The sequence below is a fragment of the Carex rostrata genome, chromosome 35 (assembly GCF_964058835.1).
Source record: "Carex rostrata chromosome 35, lpCarRost1.2, whole genome shotgun sequence".
Lineage (NCBI taxonomy): Eukaryota > Viridiplantae > Streptophyta > Magnoliopsida > Poales > Cyperaceae > Carex > Carex rostrata.
In genome coordinates, this window is record NC_135952.1 from 750,876 (window position 1) to 774,605 (window position 23,730).

Sequence of the window (23,730 nt, forward strand, 5' to 3'; positions counted from 1 at the left end):
CACACATTCCGCATGGAAATGGATTAGCACAGTTTAAAGTTTGGAGAAAACAAAAGATGAAACATGTGCCTTCAAAAAAATTCAAATCATTCATTTGTCGATGAGTACAGATTCCGCATGGAAATGGATTAGCACAGCTGAAAGTTTGGAGAAAACAAAATATGAAGCATGTGCCTCCTAAAAAATTCAAATCATTCATTTGTCGATCAGTACACATTATGCATAGAATTGGATTAGCAGAGCTGAAAGTTTGGAGATAACAAAAGATGAAGCAAGCGCCTCTTGAAAAGTTCAAATCGTTCATTTGTCGATTAGGACACATTCTGCATGGAATTGGATTAGCATAGCTGAAAGTTTGGAGATAACAAAAGATGAAGCATGTGCCTCTTGAAAAGTTCAAATCGTTCATTTGTCGATTAGCACACATTCTGCATGGAAATGGATTAGCACAGCTGAAAGTTTGGAGAAAACAAAAGATGAAGCATGTGCCTCTTGAAAAGTTCAAATCGTTCATTTGTCGTATGCACACATTCTGCATGGAATTGGATTAGCACAGCTTAAAGTTTGGAGAAAACAAAAGATGAAACTTGTGCCTCCAAAAAAATTCAAATCGTTCATTTGTCGATTAGTACACATTCCGCATGGAAATGGATTAGCACAGCTGAAAGTTTGGAGAAAACAAAAGATGAAGCATGTGCCTCCTAAAAAATTCAAATCATTCATTTGTCGATTTGTACACATTCCGCATGGAATTGAATTAGCATAGATGAAAGTTTGGAGATAACAAAATGTGAAACATGTGCCCCTTGAGAAGTTCAAATCGTTGATTTGTCGATTAGCACACATTCTGCATGGAATTTGATTTGCACAGCTGAAAGTTTGGAGAAAACAAAAGATGAAGCATGTGCCTCCAAAAAATATCAAATCATTCATTTGTCGATTAGTACACATTATGCATGGAATTAGATTAGCAGAGCTGAAAGTTTGGAGATAACAAAAGATGAAACATATGCCTCCAAAACAATTCAAATCATTCATTTGTCGATTAGTACACATTATGCATGGAATTGGATTAGCAGAGCTGATAGTTTGGAGATAACAAAAGATGAAGCGTGCGCCTCTTGAAAAGTTCAAATCGTTCATTTGTCGATTAGCACACATTCTGCATGGAAGTGGATTAGCACAGCTGAAAGTTTGGAGAAAACAAAAGATGAAACATGTGCCTCCAAAAAAATTCAAATCATTCATTTGTCGATTAGTACACATTATGCATGGAATTGGATTAGCAGAGCTGATAGTTTGGAGATAACAAAAGATGAAGCGTGCGCCTATTGAAAAGTTCAAATCGTTCATTTGTCGATTAGTAGACATTGCGCATGGAATTGGATTAGCATAGCTGAAAGCTTGGAGATAACAAAAGATGAAGCATGTGCCTCTTGAAAAGTTCAAATCGTTCATTTGTCGATTAGCACACATTCTGCATGGAAGTGGATTCGCACAGCTGAAAGTTTGGAGAAAACAAAAGATGAAACATGTGCCTCCAAAAAAATTCAAATCATTCATTTGTCGATTAGTACACATTATGCATGGAATTGGATTAGCAGAGCTGATAGTTTGGAGATAACAAAAGATGAAGCGTGCGCCTATTGAAAAGTTCAAATCGTTCATTTGTCGATTAGTAGACATTCTGCATGGAATTGGATTAGCATAGCTGAAAGCTTGGAGATAACAAAAGATGAAGCATGTGCCTCTTGAAAAGTTCAAATCGTTCATTTGTCGATTAGGACACATTCTGCATGGAATTGGATTAGCATACCTGAAAGTTTGGAGATAACAAAAGATGAAGCATTTGCCTCTTGAAAAGTTCAAATCGTTCATTTGTCGATTAGCGCACATTCTGCTAGGAATTGGATTAGCACAGCTGAAAGTTTGGAGAAAACAAAAGATGAAGCTTGTGCCTCCAAAAAAATTCCAATCATTCATTTGTCGATTAGTACACATTCCGCATGGAATTGGATTAGCAGAGCTGAAAGTTTGGAGATAACAAAAGATGAAGCATGTGCCTCTTGAAAAGTTCAAATCGTTCATTTGTTGATTAGCACACATTCTGCATCGAAGTGGATTCGCACAGCTGAAAGTTTGGAGAAAACAAAAGATGAAACATGTGCCTCCAAAAAAATTCAAATCATTCATTTGTCGATTAGTACACATTGCGCATGGAAATGGATTAGCATACCTGAAAGTTTGGAGATAACAAAAAATTGAAGCATGTGCCTCTTGAAAAGTTCAAATCGTTCATTTGTCGATTAGCACACATTCTTCATGGAATTGGATTAGCACAGCTGAAAGTTTGGAGAAAACAAAAGATGAAACATGTGCCTCCAAAAAAATTCAAATCATTCATTTGTCGATGAGTACACATTCCGCATGGAAATGGATTAGCAAACCTGAAAGTTTGGAGAAAACAAAAGATGAAGCCTGGGCCTCTTGAAAAGTTCAAATCGTTCATTTGTCGATTAGCACACATTCCGCATGGAAATGGATTAGCACAGCTTAAAGTTTGGAGAAAAGAAAAGATGAAACATGTGCCTCCAAAAAAATTCAAATCATTCATTTGTCGATGAGTACAGATTCCGCATGGAAATGGATTAGCATAGCTGAAAGTTTGGAGAAAACAAAACATGAAGCATGTGCCTCCTAAAAAATTCAAATCATTCGTTTGTCGATCAGTACACATTATGCATGGAATTGGATTAGCAGAGCTGAAAGTTTGGAGATAACAAAAGATGAAGCATGCGCCTCTTGAAAAGTTCAAATCGTTCATTTGTCGATTAGGACACATTCTGCATGGAATTGGATTAGCATAGCTGAAAGTTTGGAGATAACAAAAGATGAAGCATGTGCCTCTTGAAAAGTTCAAATCGTTCATTTGTCAATTAGCACACATTCTGCATGGAAATGGATTAGCACAGCTGAAAGTTTGGAGAAAACAAAAGATGAAGCATGTGCCTCTTGAAAAGTTCAAATCGTTCATTTGTCGTATGCACACATTCTGCATGGAATTGGATTAGCAGAGCTTAAAGTTTGGAGAAAACAAAAGATGAAACATGTGCCTCCAAAAAAATTCAAATCGTTCATTTGTCGATTAGTACACATTCCGCATGGAAATGGATTAGCATAGCGGAAAGTTTGGAGAAAACAAAAGATGAAGCATGTGCCTCCTAAAAAATTCAAATCATTCATTTGTCGATTAGTACACATTCCGCATGGAATTGGATTAGCATAGATGAAAGTTTGGAGATAACAAAATATGAAACATGTGCCCCTTGAGAAGTTCAAATCGTTGATTTGTCGATTAGCACACATTCTGCATGGAATTTGATTTGCACAGCTGAAAGTTTGGATAAAACAAAAGATGAAGCATGTGCCTCCAAAAAATATCAAATCATTCATTTGTCGATTAGTACACATTATGCATGGAATTGGATTAGCAGAGCTGAAAGTTTGGCGATAACAAAAGATGAAGCATGCGCCTCTTGAAAAGTTCAAATCGTTCATTTGTCGAATAGGACACATTCTGCATGGAATTGGATTAGCATAGCTGAAAGTTTGGAGGTAACAAAAGATGAAGCATGTGCCTCTTGAAAAGTTCAAATCGTTCATTTGTCGATTAGCACACATTTTGCATGGAAATGGATTAGCACAGCTGAAAGTTTGGAGAAAACAAAAGATGAAGCATGTGCCTCCAAAAAAATTTAAATCATTTATTTGTCGATCAGTACACATTATGCATCGAATTGGATTAGCATACCTGAAAGTTTGGAGATAACAAAAGATGAAGCATTTGCCTCTTGAAAAGTTCAAATCGTTCATTTGTCGATTAGCGCACATTCTGCTTGGAATTGGATTAGCACAGCTGAAAGTTTGGAGAAAACAAAAGATGAAGCTTTTGCCTCCAAAAAAATTCCAATCATTCATTTGTCGATTAGTACACATTCCGCATGGAATTGGATTAGCAGAGCTGAAAGTTTGGAGATAACAAAAGATGAAGCATGTGCCTCTTGAAAAGTTCAAATCGTTCATTTGTCGATTAGCACACATTCTGCATGGAATTGGATTAGCACAGCTGAAAGTTGGGAGAAAACAAAAGATGAAACATGTGCCTCCAAAAAAATTCAAATCATTCATTTGTCGATTAGTACACATTCCGCATGGAAATGGATTAGCACAGCTGAAAGTTTGGAGAAAACAAAAGATGAAGCATGGGCCTCTTGAGAAGTTCAAATAGTTAATTTGTCGATTAGCACACATTCCGCATGGAAATGGATTAGCACAGTTTAAAGTTTGGAGAAAACAAAAGATGAAACATGTGCCTTCAAAAAAATTCAAATCATTCATTTGTCGATGAGTACAGATTCCGCATGGAAATGGATTAGCACAGCTGAAAGTTTGGAGAAAACAAAATATGAAGCATGTGCCTCCTAAAAAATTCAAATCATTCATTTGTCGATCAGTACACATTATGCATAGAATTGGATTAGCAGAGCTGAAAGTTTGGAGATAACAAAAGATGAAGCAAGCGCCTCTTGAAAAGTTCAAATCGTTCATTTGTCGATTAGGACACATTCTGCATGGAATTGGATTAGCATAGCTGAAAGTTTGGAGATAACAAAAGATGAAGCATGTGCCTCTTGAAAAGTTCAAATCGTTCATTTGTCGATTAGCACACATTCTGCATGGAAATGGATTAGCACAGCTGAAAGTTTGGAGAAAACAAAAGATGAAGCATGTGCCTCTTGAAAAGTTCAAATCGTTCATTTGTCGTATGCACACATTCTGCATGGAATTGGATTAGCACAGCTGAAAGTTTGGAGAAAACAAAAGATGAAGCATGTGCCTCCAAAAAAATTTAAATCATTTATTTGTCGATCAGTACACATTATGCATCGAATTGGATTAGCAGAGCTGAAAGTTTGGAGATAACAAAAGATAAAGCATGCGCCTCTTGAAAAGTTCAAATCGTTCATTTGTCGATTAGGACACATTCTGCATGGAAATGGATTAGCACAGCTGAAAGTTTGGAGAAAACAAAAGATGAAGCATGTGCCTCCAAAAAAATTCAAATCATTCATTTGTCGATAAGTACACATTCTGCATGGAATTGGATTAGCACAGCTTAAAGTTTGGAGAATACAAAACATGAAACATGTGCCTCCAAAAAAATTCAAATCATTCATTTGTCGATGAATACACATTCCGCATGGAATTGGATTAGTACAGCTGAAAGTTTGGAGAAAACAAAAGATGAAGCATGTGCCTCCAAAAAAATTCAAATCATTCATTTGTCGATTAGTACACATTCTGCATGGAATTGGATTAGCATAGCTGAAAGTTCGGAGATAAGAAAAGATGAAGCATGTGCCTCTTGAAAAGTTCAAATCGTTCATTTGTCGGATGCACACATTCTGCATGGAATTGCATTAGCACAGCTGAAAGTTTGAAGAAAACAAAAGATGAAGGATGTGCCTCCAAAAAAATTCAAATCATTCATTTGTCGATTAGTACACATTATGCATGGAATTGGATTAGCAGAGCTGAAAGTTTGGAGATAACAAAAGATGAAGCATGTGCTTCTTGAAATGTTCAAATCGTTCATTTGTCGATTAGGACACATTCTGCATGGAATTGGATTAGCATAGCTGATGGTTTGGAGATAACAAAAGATGAAGCATGTGCCTCTTGAAAAGTTCAAATCGTTCATTTGTCGATTAGCACACATTCTGCATGGAAATGGATTACCACAGCTGAAAGTTTGGAGAAAACAAAAGATGAAGCATGTGCCTTCAAAAAAATTCAAATAATTCATTTGTCGATCAGTACACATTATGCATGGAATTGGATTAGCAGAGCTGAAAGTTTGGAGATAACAAAAGATGAAGCATGCGCCTCTTGAAAAGTTCAAATCGTTCATTTGTCGATTAGGACACATTCTGCATGGAAATGGATTAGCACAGCTGAAAGTTTGGAGAAAACAAAAGATGAAGCATGTGCCTCCAAAAAAATTCAAATCATTCATTTGTCGATTAGTACACATTCCGCATGGAATTTGATTAGCATAGCTGAAAGTTCGGAGATAACAAAAGATGAACCATGTGCCTCTTGAAAAGTTCAAATCGTTCATTTGTCGTATGCACACATTCTGCATGGAATTGCATTAGCAGAGCTGAAAGTTTGAAGAAAACAAAAGATGAAGCATGTGCCTCCAAAAAAATTCAAATCATTCATTTGTCGATTAGTACCCATTCCGCATGGAATTGGATTAGCATAACTGAAAGTTTGGAGATAACAAAAGATGAAGCATGTGCCTCTTGAAAAGTTCAAATCGTTCATTTGTCGATTAGGACACATTCTGCATGGAAATGGATTAGCAGAGCTGAAAGTTTGGAGATAACAAAAGATGAAGCATGTGCCTTTTGAAAAGTTCAAATCGTTAATTTGTCGATTAACACACATTCTGCATTGAAATGGATTAGCACAGCTGAAAGTTTGGAGAAAACAAAAGATGAAGCATGTGCCTCCAAAAAAATTCAAATCATTCATTTGTCGATCAGTACACATTCTGCATGGAATTGGGTTAGCATAGCTTAAAGTTTGGAGATAACAAAAGATGAAGCATGCGCCTCTAAAAAATTTCAAATCGTTTATTTGACGATTAGGACACATTCTGCATGGAATTGGATTCTGCATGGAATTGGATTAGCACAGCTGAAATTTGGAGATAACAAAAGATGAAGCATGTGCCTCTTGAAAAATTCAAATCGTTCATGTGTCGATTAGCACACATTCTGCATGAAATTGGATTAGCACAGCTGAAAGTTTGGAGATAACAAAATATGAAGCATGTGCCTCTTTAAAAATTCAAATCGTTCATGTGTCGATTAGCACGTGTTTCTACATGAAATTGGATTAGCACACCTGAAAGATTGGAGATTACAAAATGTGATGCATGTGCCTCTAAAAAAATTCAAATCATTCATTTGTCGATTAGCACACATTCTTGATGGAATTGGATTAGCATAGCTGAAAGTTTGGAGGTAACAAAAGATGAAGCATGTGCCTCTTGAAAAGTTCAAATCGTTCATTTGTCGATTAGCACACATTTTGCATGGAAATGGATTAGCACAGCTGAAAGTTTGGAGAAAACAAAAGATGAAGCATGTGCCTCCAAAAAAATTTAAATCATTTATTTGTCGATCAGTACACATTATGCATCGAATTGGATTAGCAGAGCTGAAAGTTTGGAGATAACAAAAGATAAAGCATGCGCCTCTTGAAAAGTTCAAATCGTTCATTTGTCGATTAGGACACATTCTGCATGGAAATGGATTAGCACAGCTGAAAGTTTGGAGAAAACAAAAGATGAAGCATGTGCCTCCAAAAAAATTCAAATCATTCATTTGTCGATTAGTACACATTCCGCATGGAATTGCATTTGCATAGCTGAAAGTTCGGAGATAACAAAAGATGAAGCATGTGCCTCTTGAAAAGTTCAAATCGTTCATTTGTCGTATGCACACATTCTGCATGGAATTGCATTAGCACAGCTGAAAGTTTGAAGAAAACAAAAGATGAAGCATGTGCCTCCAAAAAAATTCAAATCATTCATTTGTCGATTAGTACCCATTCCCCATGGAATTGGATTAGCATAACTGAAAGTTTGGAGATAACAAAAGATGAAGCATGTGCCTCTTGAAAAGTTCAAATCGTTCATTTGTCGTATGCACACATTGTGCATGGAATTGGATTAGCACAGCTGAAAGTTTGGAGATAACAAAAGATGAAGCATGCGCCTCTTGAAAAGTTCAAATCATTCATTTGTCGATTAGCACACATTCCGCATGGAAATGGATTAGCACAGCTGAAAGTTTGGAGAAAACAAAAGATGAAACATGTGCCTCCAAAAAAATTGAAATCATTCATTTGTCGATAAGTACACATTCTGCATGGAATTGGATTAGCACAGCTTAAAGTTTGGAGAATACAAAACATGAAACATGTGCCTCCAAAAAAATTCAAATCATTCATTTGTCGATGAATACACATTCCGCATGGAATTGGATTAGTACAGCTGAAAGTTTGGAGAAAACAAAAGATGAAGCATGTGCCTCCAAAAAAATTCAAATCATTCATTTGTCGATTAGTACACATTCTGCATGGAATTGGATTAGCATAGCTGAAAGTTCGGAGATAAGAAAAGATGAAGCATGTGCCTCTTGAAAAGTTCAAATCGTTCATTTGTCGGATGCACACATTCTGCATGGAATTGCATTAGCACAGCTGAAAGTTTGAAGAAAACAAAAGATGAAGGATGTGCCTCCAAAAAAATTCAAATCATTCATTTGTCGATTAGTACACATTATGCATGGAATTGGATTAGCAGAGCTGAAAGTTTGGAGATAACAAAAGATGAAGCATGTGCTTCTTGAAATGTTCAAATCGTTCATTTGTCGATTAGGACACATTCTGCATGGAATTGGATTAGCATAGCTGAAGGTTTGGAGATAACAAAAGATGAAGCATGTGCCTCTTGAAAAGTTCAAATCGTTCATTTGTCGATTAGCACACATTCTGCATGGAAATGGATTACCACAGCTGAAAGTTTGGAGAAAACAAAAGATGAAGCATGTGCCTTCAAAAAAATTCAAATAATTCATTTGTCGATCAGTACACATTATGCATGGAATTGGATTAGCAGAGCTGAAAGTTTGGAGATAACAAAAGATGAAGCATGCGCCTCTTGAAAAGTTCAAATCGTTCATTTGTCGATTAGGACACATTCTGCATGGAAATGGATTAGCACAGCTGAAAGTTTGGAGAAAACAAAAGATGAAGCATGTGCCTCCAAAAAAATTCAAATCATTCATTTGTCGATTAGTACACATTCCGCATGGAATTTGATTAGCATAGCTGAAAGTTCGGAGATAACAAAAGATGAACCATGTGCCTCTTGAAAAGTTCAAATCGTTCATTTGTCGTATGCACACATTCTGCATGGAATTGCATTAGCAGAGCTGAAAGTTTGAAGAAAACAAAAGATGAAGCATGTGCCTCCAAAAAAATTCAAATCATTCATTTGTCGATTAGTACCCATTCCGCATGGAATTGGATTAGCATAACTGAAAGTTTGGAGATAACAAAAGATGAAGCATGTGCCTCTTGAAAAGTTCAAATCGTTCATTTGTCGATTAGGACACATTCTGCATGGAAATGGATTAGCAGAGCTGAAAGTTTGGAGATAACAAAAGATGAAGCATGTGCCTTTTGAAAAGTTCAAATCGTTAATTTGTCGATTAACACACATTCTGCATGGAAATGGATTAGCACAGCTGAAAGTTTGGAGAAAACAAAAGATGAAGCATGTGCCTCCAAAAAAATTCAAATCATTCATTTGTCGATCAGTACACATTCTGCATGGAATTGGGTTAGCATAGCTTAAAGTTTGGAGATAACAAAAGATGAAGCATGCGCCTCTAAAAAATTTCAAATCGTTTATTTGACGATTAGGACACATTCTGCATGGAATTGGATTCTGCATGGAATTGGATTAGCACAGCTGAAATTTGGAGATAACAAAAGATGAAGCATGTGCCTCTTGAAAAATTCAAATCGTTCATGTGTCGATTAGCACACATTCTGCATGAAATTGGATTAGCACAGCTGAAAGTTTGGAGATAACAAAATATGAAGCATGTGCCTCTTTAAAAATTCAAATCGTTCATGTGTCGATTAGCACGTGTTTCTACATGAAATTGGATTAGCACACCTGAAAGATTGGAGATTACAAAATGTGATGCATGTGCCTCTAAAAAAATTCAAATCATTCATTTGTCGATTAGCACACATTCTTGATGGAATTGGATTAGCATAGCTGAAATTTTGGAGGTAACAAAAGATGAAGTATGTGCCTCTTTAAAAATTCAAATCGTTCATTTGTCGATTAGCACACATTCTGCATGGAATTAGATTAGCATAGCTGAAAGTTTGGAGATAACAAATTATGAAGCATGTGCCTCTTTAAAAATTCAAATCGTTCATGTGTCGATTAGCACGTGTTTCTTCATGAAATTGGATTAGTAGAGCTGAAAGTTTGGAGATAACAAAATATGAAGCATGTGCCTCTTTAAAAATTCAAATCGTTCATGTGTCGATTAGCACGTGTTTCTGCATGAAATTGCATTAGCACAGCTAAAAGTTTGGAGATAACAAAATATGAAGCATGTGCCTCTATAAAAATTTAAATCATTCATGTGTCCATTATCACGCGTTATGCATGGAATTGGATTAGCACAGCTGAACGTTTGGAAATAACAAAACATGAAGCATGTGCTTCTATCAAAAATTCAAATCGTTCATGTGTATCATAGCACGCATTCTGCATTTAATTGAAATAGCAATGCTGAAAGTTTGGAGAAAACAAAATATGAAGCATGTGCCTCTAAAAAAATTCAAATCGTTCATGTGTCGATTAGCACACATTCTGCATGTTATTGGATTAGTATAGCTGAAAGTTTAGAGATAACAAAATATGAAGCATGTGCCTCTAAAAAAATTGAAATCGTTCATGTGTCGATTAGCACGTGTTTCTCCATGAAATTGGATTAACATAGCTGAAAGTTTGGAGATAACAAAATATGAAGCATGTGCTTGTAAAAAAATTCAAATCATTCATTTGTCGATTAGCACACATTCTGCATGGAATTGGATTAGGAAAGCTGAAAGTTTGGAGGAAACAAAATATGAAGCGTGTGCCTCTAAAAAAATTCAAATCGTTCATTTGTCGATTAGCACACATTCTGCATGGAATTGGATTAGCACAGCTGAAAGTTTGGAGATAACAAAATATGAAGCATGTGCCTCTTTAAAAATTCAAATCATTCATGTGTCGATTAGCACGTGTTTCTACATGAAATTGGATTAGTAGAGCTGAAAGTTTGGAGATAACAAAATATGAAGCATGTGCCTCTAAAAAGTATGCATAAATAAATTGAGAAAATATTATAAGATCTTGTTGGATCTAACAAGGAAAATCTCAACGCAATAGTTATTTTACCTCATGTTTGATATAGCACAGACAAATTACTTTATAAAAATCAACCTTGTATAGTTTCCACAATATATACAATTCCCTTGTAGCAATCGTGTATCTAAGTAATCCTTATACATGGTTATTATAATTATGTATAAATCACTTCTTTTACTGTTTTTTTTTATGATCTGACACAGTTCTTTTTTGTAGAACCTTGTATGTAAATTGTATATTGACACGGTTCCACATAAGTTGCCTTTTCTGTAGTATTGATTGCGAAGTTATTATAAGTTGCTTTTATGATGGTGCTGTAATTAAGAAGGGATAATTTTGGATTAATTATCTTGGTGACAATTTCAATTCTTGCACACTTAAAAATAGTGTTTTGTACACAATCCGAAAATAAGTGGCTGGAGTAGTGTGCTTCAATGAATGCATGTCTAAACACCCAAAAAAAAAAAAAAAGTGTAGCTATTAAAGCTAAAGACCAAAGCCACAGCATGACGGTTATATATAGCTGCAGTCGTAAAGTCACATTTTTTTTTTGTTTTTCTTCTAATTTTCTGATATTTGGTAGCTACTGAGAGTCTAAATAAAAGGAGAGGAATATCACTGTTTGTTATTTGAATTACAAAGATCAAGTAACAATAATCCATGATATATATGGGAAGTATTATATGTACTTCACTACTGAAATTGTTTTTGGCAACAAAATAATTTATTTGACCAAAAGATATATCCTAATTACTTCTAATATTATTAGAACGTAAATTGGTTTGGAGATTTCGAAACGCCAAATATTAATAATATAAACTTGGTCAACAACTAGGCCAGGGAACTTAGTTTTCTCTTGTATTAGATTGTTGAGTCATGATCTGCTGAGGTTATCTGTACATTCTAGTTCTCTGTAAGTATTTAATAATATCTTTGAAATCAATAACAATTTCGTATATATATTGTTTCTTTTAGTATAACAACCATGTATGTTGATTACCACACTTCAGTTACAATGCATTGCATTAAGGAAATATAAACACAAATACCATATATTACACAATTAAAGCACATCAAGCAAAGCGAAAAGCAAACCAAGTGTTTCATACGTTTAATATATAGATGATCATCTTGCTGGTCAGGTCCAATAGCAACGGAACGTAGAACAATGGTCTCAATGCTAAGGCCGGGTCCAAAGCCGAGAAGCACCCCATATTCAAGCCCTCCACCGGTGGTTAACTTTCCTTCCTTAACCGATTCCTTGTGCAACTCATCTAGAACAAACAGGACTGTCGGGCTAGACATGTTTCCATATTCACTCAGGATCTTCCTTGACAGGCGCAATTTATCCTTGTCAAGCTTGAGTTTTGCCTCTACTTGATTCAATTTTGCAGGGCCCCCTGGATGAGAAATCCAGAAAAGGGAATTCCAATCTGTAATGCCTAGTGGCGATAATGCTTCGATAAGACAACCTTCGATGTTTGTAGATATGTGTTTCGGTATTGTAGGCGACAAAATGATGAGGTTTCCAACCTCGCGAAGTTGCATCCCCAGATCGTCCATTGTGTTTAGAATTAGTGTCTCTCTTGCAGACACAATTTCATACAGTGGACGCTCAACTTCCAAGTCTGGATCAGCACCGACTACAACTGCAGCAGCACCATCAGAAAACAATGCCGTCGAAACAAGGAAATCAGCGTAGGCTTCATCAGGACCACGGTATGCATGGAGGATGTTCTCAGAAGTGATGATAAGGACACGTGCACCTCGGTTGTTCTCAGCAAGATCCTTGGCGAGATGTAGAGTAGTTGCACCGGCATGACATCCTTGGTAGTAAAGCATGTAGCGCTTGACAGTTCGGGACAGGCCAAGAAGATGTACGAGTCTGGCCCCACTCCTTGATGGCTGCCAGAGCTGCCTTTTGTCCCAGCTTGGGCACTTCCTCTACTAGAATATCAAGTCGGTCATCAAGAGATGGTTCCATGCATGTTGCAATGTTTGGGTGTTCTTTCAATATCTCCTCTGTTCCACAAATGTATTTGCTTTGAATTGTGGTCGCCTTGGCTGGAGTAAATAAATTTTAAAAAAAGAAACAGTGAGTAAATGCGCAGAGCAGAAAACGATTATTTAATTATATTTTCTTCTTTTATGCTTATTTAATTATTTTTATTGAAGTCTCCATATTAATTTATAAAATTTCCATAACCTTATTTTAACCATTAATTTCAATTGCTAAATTAGAGATGCTCTAATCAAACAAGCACTTGTAATCTTGTACACATATATAAAACTAGACAAATGGAACAATTACGTACAGGCTATGTTGCATAGATACTGTAACATCCCGTTAATATATATAGAGAGAGAGAGTAGAACTAGGCTGCTCTTAAGCTTACCAAAGTTTTGGTGAGCTTAACTCTAAAACTTATTAAATCGATTTCAAATAACGAATCCGAACCGTTGAAACCCGTCTACCTTACGTGTGATGCATCTACATGTGAAATTTTTAAACATTCGAATTAATTTAGTATAAAGTCAAGCGGTCAAAAAACGTTCAAAAATGAATGCACTAAAATTAATTTATTAACCTTCTAATTTTGACCGCTTAACTTTATACTAAATTAATTTGAATGTTTAAAAATTTCATATGTAGATGCATCACACATAAGGTAGACAGATTTCAACGGTTCGGATTCGTCATATGAAATCAATTTTATGAGTTTTAGAGTTAAGCTCACCAAAGTTTGGTGAGCTTAAGAGCACCCTAGTTCTACTCATATATATATATATATATATATATATATATAGATGGGCTATGATGAGTTGCGAAGTAAAATGACTATTTTACTTCACACTCATATTTAGCGACCACTTACATAATTTGACGAACTTTTTCTTGAGCTCAGTTAGGTGCTCTGTCTTGGTGATTTTGAAGTAACGGTCATTCATATAATCTTCAGACAACTTTTGGGGTGGAACTGCAGTGCCTACTGCAAGGACGGTAGCAAAACCTTCAGACCATTGCTGCACAAGATCCATGATCAAAACCTACCTCTTTTTTGTTAGCTTTATGATTTGGATATATATTTTGCTAGAACTGCTTAAGAAATTAGAGAGGTTTTGGGTACTTGTGCAAGAAAGATAAGGAGATGGAAAGCTTTAAATAGAGGGATTAGTATGGGAGAAGTCAGCATCATATTAATTGTTTTTAAATTAAATATATTAATTGTTTTTAAATTAAATACATTAAAAAATGCTTTCCAGTTAATTACATATTATAGTGATTAATTCTTGACATGAATTAATTAATTAATCTTCTTCCTATTTCCTCTCAGTCATTCAACATTAACTTTTTATGGGTATATATCCCTCTTTTATATATGTTAGTATTGTTCCTTGAATTTTGCTCCGGAAAAAATATTTTAAAAAATTAAATTTTAAAATATAATAAATTTTATATAAATTATTTTGAATTCAGACATTTTTGGACACAAATATATATATTCTCTCGAACCTTATTAACATATATAATAGTAAACAATATGGAGCAAATTAAACTAGCATATATGTTCAAAATCTATCAGATTGACTTCAAATAATATATCTAGAAGATTGAAACTAATCTAACCGGGACCACTTTAAAATTATGTAAATAGATACATGTAATTTTTTTTTTCAAAATTTTTCTTTTCAAATGTGCATTTAGATGCCACATCCAATTATTTTGATTTCTGTAAACTTTATCACATAACTTTGTACATAGTTTTGTTGAATATTGTAATAAATCGGTAAAAAAAAAATTCAAATTTTAATTTTTTTCAAAATTTCATTTTTTTCAATTTTTTTTTTTAATTTTGTATCTATATGCTTCATTCAATTTTTTTTAATTCTATATATAACTCTGTAAACTTAATGTTTGTTATGTTTACAAGACTCAAAGAAACGGTTTACATGGTTTAAAGTGATCTTAGTTTAGTTTTTAATTTTGAAAAGTCGTTAAAGAACTCCTACAAGCAGTCCCAGTGATCTTGATCAAAGTACTACAAGTGATCTAAGTGGTTTTGATCAAAGCAGTTAGTTAGACTAGATATTTTTTTGGGGATCACACTATAATGAAAATCACTAGTTTTGCAGAATTCATTGTATTAGTTTACATGATTGAGTATTGAAATTTACAGAATTAATAGAAGAGGTTTATAGATGCTCGATTGGTGTTGGGGGACTGCGTGAAGGAACTGTTGTTGTTAGTGACAGTTGAAATCGTGTGAGTTAGACTTGGATGGATATTTCCTTTTCTCATATATATCTATCAAACCAATAACACTATACAATTAATTATTAATGTTCTGTTACATATATTACAACCGATCGATAACACAATATTGCTAAGAATGTACGGATTACAGCTGAAAACTATCATTTTCATATTAATTACTTGTAGGTAATAAAGTCAACAATTAGATATTTTTTTCAGGAATAATTAATACATCTGATTAACTTGTGCTTCATACCTGCCCTGTTTCCTGTTCAGGCATAAACAAAACTTAAACCTGAAGAATACAGGGAAGCAGCTAGTTACAGTATCATTCACCCATTGAAATATACTTTCCCCATATATATTAAAGAAACGATCCTAATAAAGAAGCCACATTAATTGTCTTTATCTAATAGGAAATTATGAATACAATCATCCCAAATAATATGAGTATTGATCCTTGTGTTAATTCTAATATATATAACCCTCTATATATTATACAGATTAAAACTAATTCTCTAATAGTCTACACATGCAGTAAGAACAGTGCTTAAAAAGGTGATTGCAAGAATTTGCGTTTAGATAAATTAAATACACAACAGTAAAAACAGTGCATTAAAAATATATATATCTCTTTGACCGAAATATATATCATTGATCTAGATATATACTTTCCAAGACATCAATCTTTAGATCATAAATAGTACCTAACCAAAGTTTTTGCCGCCAGGAATATTCAGTATCAAGATCATAAATAATACCTAAATAAGGGTGGCACCTGCCAACTGCATGTACATGATCATGATGAGGTGAACAGAAGGTTTCAATAGCTAGAATAGCTTAACCAATTAACACATGAAGTAGACCGTTTTATATTAAACGAAAATTTGAAATCATATAGTACTCAAATTATGTAATCATGGTTGGGTTCCGGATATATGCCGATTTTTTTTTATTAATACCACTGTCAAAAAAATAAAACATAAACAACCTGCAAATTATGGAGAATTCGAAAAATACCAGAGTCACTAATTTAATTTGATATTTTGAAATCGACGGTTTGAAATCCCCTAGATGCTAGCGAATTATAAATAGAATAAAAAAAAATTAAACATGTTTTAATTAAATAACAAACCATATTTATATATGGAATTCTTTGTAGAAACCTTATATGTAACATTTGTTATTGTATACAGTTACTTGAAGTAGTGTAGAAACTTTCATTTTTAGCGTCTTTATTTTTTTAGAACTGGTATAGTTGGATTGTATTAATCTTATATATTAATTAGTACTATATAGATACTGTTCGGTAACCGGGTACAATGTATCCTCATATTTCGTGGGTCACAACAAAAAAAAACATCGCGTACTCATCAATTGCGTGTGCTTATATATTATGGAATCCGAAAACACAGTACGCTTTTGTTGTACAACACTAACCTGATCTAGATAACGTATGACCTCTAATATTTAAAGTTTACGTCATGGCTAAGAACACTTTTGCGCCAATAAATAATATCAATCAAATTCAAGTCTACAATTAATTCAGATATGATCTCAAATGAAATAGAAGATATAGAATTCCTCGAAGCAATTGAAACGAGGAGCATAAGATATTGGTTAGATAATGGATGAGGCAAAGAATAATGCTAATTCGGTTTAGTAACTATTATGAATTACTATTTTATGTTTGGATGTGTTTGAGCATAAGATTTTTAACTATCCGTATCCAACTGTTTACATTCTTAAACCACAACATATGTACTCTGCTCTTAAATTGATTTATTAAATTACATATTCGTACTAATGGTTTATTAAACTGCATATACATATATATTTTGATGAATAATATAACACTACGATATAATTAGTGACATAATATGATATATGTTTTGTAACCAACAAATTTATTATAAAAAATATTAAATCTAATTTATGAATAAAAAATTATATTTATGTTACTTTTTATTAAAATGTACATTAGTAATTTATTTTTAATTATATTAATTATATTCATATCCTATCTGTATTCGTCGGATACTCAATTCATATCTATAGTATTTAATATCTGATTCGTATCTGTAGCATTTAATATTCGATTTGTATCTGTATTTATATCCGAAAATTTATAGCGGATAAAAATACAGTTTGACCACTATCATCTGACCGTTTACACCCCTAATTGATGCATAGTTTCGGACCCACCTACATGCACGCACCCCTCTAAATTTGTTGGACATTTAATGCGGAGTGCCAACGGTTTTATTAATTTCATGGAGAATAAACAGTAATACGGTAGTTTTCATGCAAAATAAACATTTCTAATGAATTTTCAAAAAAATAAATATATAATTTGATGTCTAGGCACATTGTGATATATACAATATGTTAAGACTTAAGAGCAGTGTTGTAAATAACGGTATGCGGTCGTTGAACGGACGGGATACCGTCAAGCGATTAATCAGTATGCGGTCGATTAATCAGAATTTTGTGGACAATTTAACTTTTTTTTTATTAAATTTATGTATATATATCATAATTTATTTAACTCATTAAACCTATCATGCAAATAAATTTAATTTAACTTAATTTTATTATTATAACATGACACTACACTTATTTTTTTTAACGCATAAGCACATTACGTATGTCAGTAACACATTTATTTAATAAATAAATAAATTCAAGAGTTAAAACTTTTTCCAAATACTAATAACATATTATGTAAAAAAAAATGAAACATTCCAACATAAAATCACTAAATTTAGTTTATAATAACAACTTAGTTTTATAAATGAATATGTCGTACTAATTGAAAAAAATACATTAGTAATTAGTAAAAAAAATATGATAAATAAATAGAAGAAAAATTAATCAATTTTAAAGAAAGTAAGAAGAAAAAACATATATAAAAAATATTGAATGTATCTTCAAGCACAAACAAAATTGCAACACATGATTTATAAAATTTATTATCACACACTAAAACAAATAAAGGAAAGAAAAAGAAAACAAAACACAAAGAAACACGAGAAAATAAAATTTTTAGCTGTTATATACACGAGGAATTGACATTATGTACTTGCTAGTATTATATGTTTTGCAAATTGTTAAAAGGACGAGATTGTTGTTGTAAATAATCTTCTATGTTATTTGACTAATTGCATAACATATAATAATTGAATTTTACAATTTCTCTGTTTGAGATATATGCATGATTAATAGTTATAGCCAAAAGTCAATACAAGTCAACAATTTATATTATGATAAGTTGGAGTACAAAATCGAGTCCGAAGGTCAAAGAAAGTTAGAGTGTACATCATGACAAGTCGGAACGTGACCAACTACATAAGATAATCTATTGCATGATCTCTTCGAGCTACAAGGAATGATTTAATACATATGATATGGTGAAAGATTCACACAAGCTATTTGAAATGTTAGATATTGATGGGATACTGAATCATGAAGATTATGGAGGATCATGTGAAGATCAAGATCATAAAGTTTATGAAAATCATACTTTACCATTTGTGTTGTTATTTTTATTGACTTCCTGGACATGACAGATATCTATATGCCAGCTTGAGGAGAAGTGTTGAAATACACATGTAAAAGGCACCACAATCAATCCAGCAACTCACTTATGCGCCAGGAGGAGTTTAGGATAATTAGATTTATTTCCTTGTTTAGAAATATTGTATTAAAGATAAATATTACAAAATAAGGAAACAGTGCTCGAGACAGGTACAAACAGTAAAGGCATCTAATCATTAGGCTTATTTTGACCACTTGTTTGGTCATGTGTAAGGATAAGCTAGTGGTGAAGCCTCTGCCAACTCTTCATCCTCTTCTTTCAGCCCTTCCTCCTCCTCTGTACCAATCTGGATTTGTCACTGAAAGTTATTTGTATTATTTGGTAGTACCAAAGTAAGTTTAAGAAATGAGTCATCACTATTGGGTGTACACCAAAAACTTGGAAGCAACAGATTTAACTTTTTTAGCTTAGTATTATTTTTAAAACACAAATAATTTCTCTCTAGTCATGTCCTCTAATGGAATAGAAGCATCTATAAACCAAGATGATCTATAGTACTACAATTAAAATGGAAATTGTTAAAACTTGCAATCTAACACCAGATTTGAGAAATAAAGGGGCATGAAACAAACACGTATTCAGTAGATTAAGGGAGACAACGGAAGGGCCAATCCACCTCTCATAACCACCCCTTTTTTTTTTTTTTTTAAATGACGATTGAAGCCCCATTTCGACTTATGTGAATTAGCTGATGGAATCATGAAATATTTATAGCAGAGGCACTGTATTTAACCAGTATGTACTAAATTATTTATTTTGGCATATTCTTTCAGAGTTCAGAAAAGAAACAACTCTATATCATAGTACAATTTTTGATTTAAGTCTATGTTCCATACAGACACAGGACAGGTTTTTGTCTTCTTGTATTATAAATGATGATGGGTTACATCAGAAAAGAGAGTACTCTGTCTCAATAGGAAAATTTACTGAGAAGTAACGTATGATTGTCGAATTTCAAATATAAGGGATTACATTCATTGTAAGCATTTATCATCAGACACTCATTCTTACGGATAATGTTTCGTTGTTGGAAGATATCAACAATAACTCCTAAAAATTAAGCATCTAAATTTTGAAATCTCAGTCCCATGATTACCGCTATTAATTGCACGCATTTATGAAGAGACACTTTTTCTTGAATTGACAATATTATTACGCGGGTATACACAGTCCGAAAAGCTAATGACATATGGTTATGTGACCGTTTCCACACACATTGTGTATGAAAATATCTATACTCTGTACACGGTTTCGGAACAGTGTCTATACAAGGTTTCGGAACTGTGTCCAAAAAAAGACACTGAAACTGGTGATTTATACACGGTCAAAGTAATCGTGTATAATAAATAAGCTACATACACGGTTTCTACAAGAAAACCGTGTATGATTTTTGGAAACTATACACGGCTATTTAGTACAAACCACTCTTTGTACACAGTTTGGTTTTATGAACCGTGTTTAATTTATTTTTGTAATTCATATTATAATTGGCTAGCATCCATATTTGCTAGCCATTACAATTCCATAATTCAAGAAGTATGGAACATGTACAACATTCAGGAAACAATCATATTCATTCAACATTAAACTAAAAGAAACAATTAATATATTCAACATTAATTTAACAAAATATACAACAACAAAGAAATGAAAAGCATGGGCATAATGAGAAAATGAAGAGGTAGAACTTAAATTGGGTTGAGGGTAAGGTAAAGAGGTGCGCATAGTAAGAGGGGGGGGGGGGGGGGGGTCCCTTTAAAAATTAATTTTGAGTATAATTGTTTGAAAGATCAGCGCCAATGAAATGTAAACGGTTTTAAATACAAAGCCGTGTTTTGAGATTGAGCATAATCATACACGGATTCTGAAAATTGAGGCATGATGGAGGCACAAGAAATGAAGACATTTTAACCCTTTTCATTGGACATTATAGATATTGGATATTTAATTTAAAAGTTTGTATGGACACACTATAATTTTTTTATCCTAGATTCAACTATATATTCAAACCATCAGAATTTCAACTAATCTTGTCGTGCATTGTACCAACTACTAAATAGTAAATACTAATATTGGAGAAGTGGAGGCAACAAAACAGAGTGTGACTACTACTAACTAGTAATAAATGCCTCCTCTTCTCACCTCTATGTCGACAAGTTACAGGCCTCAGCTGGTGGCTAGGGCTAGGTCTAAATTTTCGGCTGGAGAGTTGCCTTCATTTCTTCCAAAGGAGGTTGAAGGGATCAAAGATCTTCAGTTGATCGAACTGGCCAAGAGAATTGAGCGTGTCCCTGTAAAGGTATAGTAGATATTTTTTTTTTGTTGGGGTTATGAGTTTGTATGGATGGGGTTAAGTTCTTTGGTAAATTTATGAAGACACATCGGCATTGTAGCCATCCTGTATTATTTTTACTTGGTTTGGATAGTTTGATCTACTTGTTAATAATGTGGTATTCATCATTTGCAAAAGGACAACCTATGACAATTCTTGGGAAAAAGATTTACCTATTTCCAATTTTCAGATTGACTCGGTAAAGAGCCCAATAATGAGCAGCTGCATCAAACCAGTGTGCCAAAGCAGTAATGCAGCTGTCCTTCTCCTTCATGGTTTCGACAGGTACATATTGTCTTTGAACAATTTCATGGTTTTCTTCTTTTCTTCTCTATCTATCAACTTTTGATATTCCGTACAGTTCTTGTTTGGAGTGGAGATACACCTATCCATTGCTTGAGGAAGCTGGAGTTGAAACATGGGCTGTTGATATACTTGGTTGGGGTTTCTCTAACTTAGGTATATTCACATAAGGTCTTTTTGCCTACTTTGATCTGTTTTGAGAAAAAATATTGATTGCCTTGAACTTTTTTCCAGAGACACTTCCACCATGCGATGTTTCTACGAAACGTGAGCACCTGTACCAGGTTATTGTACACTATAATTAATTGCATTGGTGGATCTAATCGGCTAAATCATTTGTTATTTATTTACATAGTTTTATTTGATCAGCTCTGGAAGTCACATATTAAGAAGCCAATCATATTAGTAGGAGCAAGCCTTGGTGCTGCTGTAGCTATTGATTTTGCGGCCAATTATCCGGAAGCAGTATTACATCATTAATTTTTTTTTTTTTTTCGTACTTCAAAGTTGTAGAGTATTTGTATTGTATAGGTGATACTTTAAATTCCTGCAGGTTTCTAAGTTAGTCTTTATTGGTGCAAGTGTATATGCTAAAGGCACGGGAAATATGACCAAACTGCCCAAATTCATTGCATATGCTGGGGTATGTGGAAACAAAATAATGATCAATATGACAGCTTTTATTTGAATTGATGATGCCAATACATGGTTGATAATTGTTAAATCTTAAGTAATACTTTGCACATTTTTTTACCAAGCAGGTAAATGTATTAAAGACCCTTCCTTTAAGGCTATATGCAACGAAATTGGCTTTTAACAAAGTTCCAAAGGGGTCGTTGCTTGACTTTACTAGGGTAACTATTTTGTTCTATGTTTTTATTTTTAAGAAACTGCTAACCAGATGGATGTGAGCTGGTTTGTGATGGTATAGGTTATGGACAGGAGTTACTGGTACACTATTGGTATTATCTAAAGTTTGTGGCCTGTGTCTCATTCAGGTAGGTCAGTTACACTGCCATTTGCCTTGGTGGGAGGATGCAACTGTTTGTTTCATGACTAATGGGGGCTATAATGTTGTTAATCTAATTAAACAGGTAGGTATATATAAACATTTGCTCTTTCTGTACTGCTCCCTTTTCCTCAAAAAATTTGGTCTTTGATTTATTTGTATTGTTTTAGGTAAAGCATAAGACTTTAATCATATGGGGAGAAGACGACCGAATTATCAGCAAACAACTCGCAACAGTACTTCACTCTTTTTAAGCCTTTGTCCTTTACTTGTATACAATTCCTTTTGTTTATATACTCTTAAGTTTTCATTGTATTTACCAGAAATATGGCTTCAAATGAGAAAATTGACCCCATCTGAAAGTAAAAATTGAGCAATTATATAAGCTTCAATTAAACCTAGTAACATCCTCAAACCTCGATTGTGCGCAGATCTCAAATAGTAATGCACCAGTAGGTGCTAAGTGACTGATATAGTTCTAAAATTGAACATAGAAGTATAGTAATACTTAAATTATAATTACTTGTGCAGTAAATTTTCATTTATATGAGCTGTTTCTAAAGGATTCTCTGGAAATAATTACCATGCAGAAGCTGTGCAACGACATTCAAGATTCAGTACTATGTCTGGTACCTAATTGTGGCCACATTCCTCATGTTGAAAAACCAGAGAAAGTAACTGAACTAATTCTCAGTTTTCTTGCAAGAGAGAGTTAATATCAGAAGTTCGGTAGGTTCTCAATTAACTTGTGGAAATTAATAGTTTAATGTTTTTGTTGCTTTATCCTAGATTTGTAGAGCTATATTTTGGTTTTTGGAAGGTGTTGTAATTAAAGTTTAGATTAAGGTGATGTTGTATTATTTAAGGTTACATGATCACTTGTTTTGAACCAATAGTTATTTTTTTTCGTGTTGTAATAACTCTGATTCAATCTGATCTGCCGACATTCCTATATAGACTATTGCATGACCAAACTTTTTAATTTTTTTTTAATGTTTTCTTTTATTTCCTTCATAAGAATACAATTTATAATTGCTATTTTGTTTTCTTTATGTAATTGCATGTACAATCTCTCTACATCAAAAGAAAATAAAGAATGAAAAACATGTAAGACGTCTAACAGAAAACATGTTATTTAATTATATTTCCAAAC

General features: G+C 33.6%; 1 protein-coding gene and 1 pseudogene across 2 annotated transcripts; one reads left to right on the forward strand and one right to left on the reverse strand.

Moving 5' to 3' along the window:
• Nucleotides 1-12,076: 12,076 nt before the first annotated feature.
• On the reverse strand, nucleotides 12,077-14,187 carry LOC144549301 (stilbene synthase 4 pseudogene; annotated as a pseudogene). Its single transcript, XR_013509650.1, has 2 exons — nucleotides 13,957-14,187; nucleotides 12,077-13,144 (listed from the first exon to the last, which is right to left on the reverse strand). The product of XR_013509650.1 is annotated as a stilbene synthase 4 pseudogene (transcript).
• A 6,813-nt stretch (nucleotides 14,188-21,000) lies between these two features.
• On the forward strand, nucleotides 21,001-23,692 carry LOC144549541 (alpha/beta hydrolase domain-containing protein VTE7-like). The gene is made up of 10 exons (XM_078298307.1): nucleotides 21,001-21,232; nucleotides 21,456-21,550; nucleotides 21,627-21,724; nucleotides 21,803-21,852; nucleotides 21,938-22,033; nucleotides 22,122-22,211; nucleotides 22,330-22,422; nucleotides 22,567-22,662; nucleotides 22,748-22,813; nucleotides 23,168-23,692. Exons 1-10 carry the CDS (start codon nucleotides 21,059-21,061, stop codon nucleotides 23,291-23,293), a joined length of 984 nt encoding a protein of 327 aa, XP_078154433.1. The 5' UTR covers nucleotides 21,001-21,058; the 3' UTR covers nucleotides 23,294-23,692.
• Nucleotides 23,693-23,730: the final 38 nt, after the last annotated feature.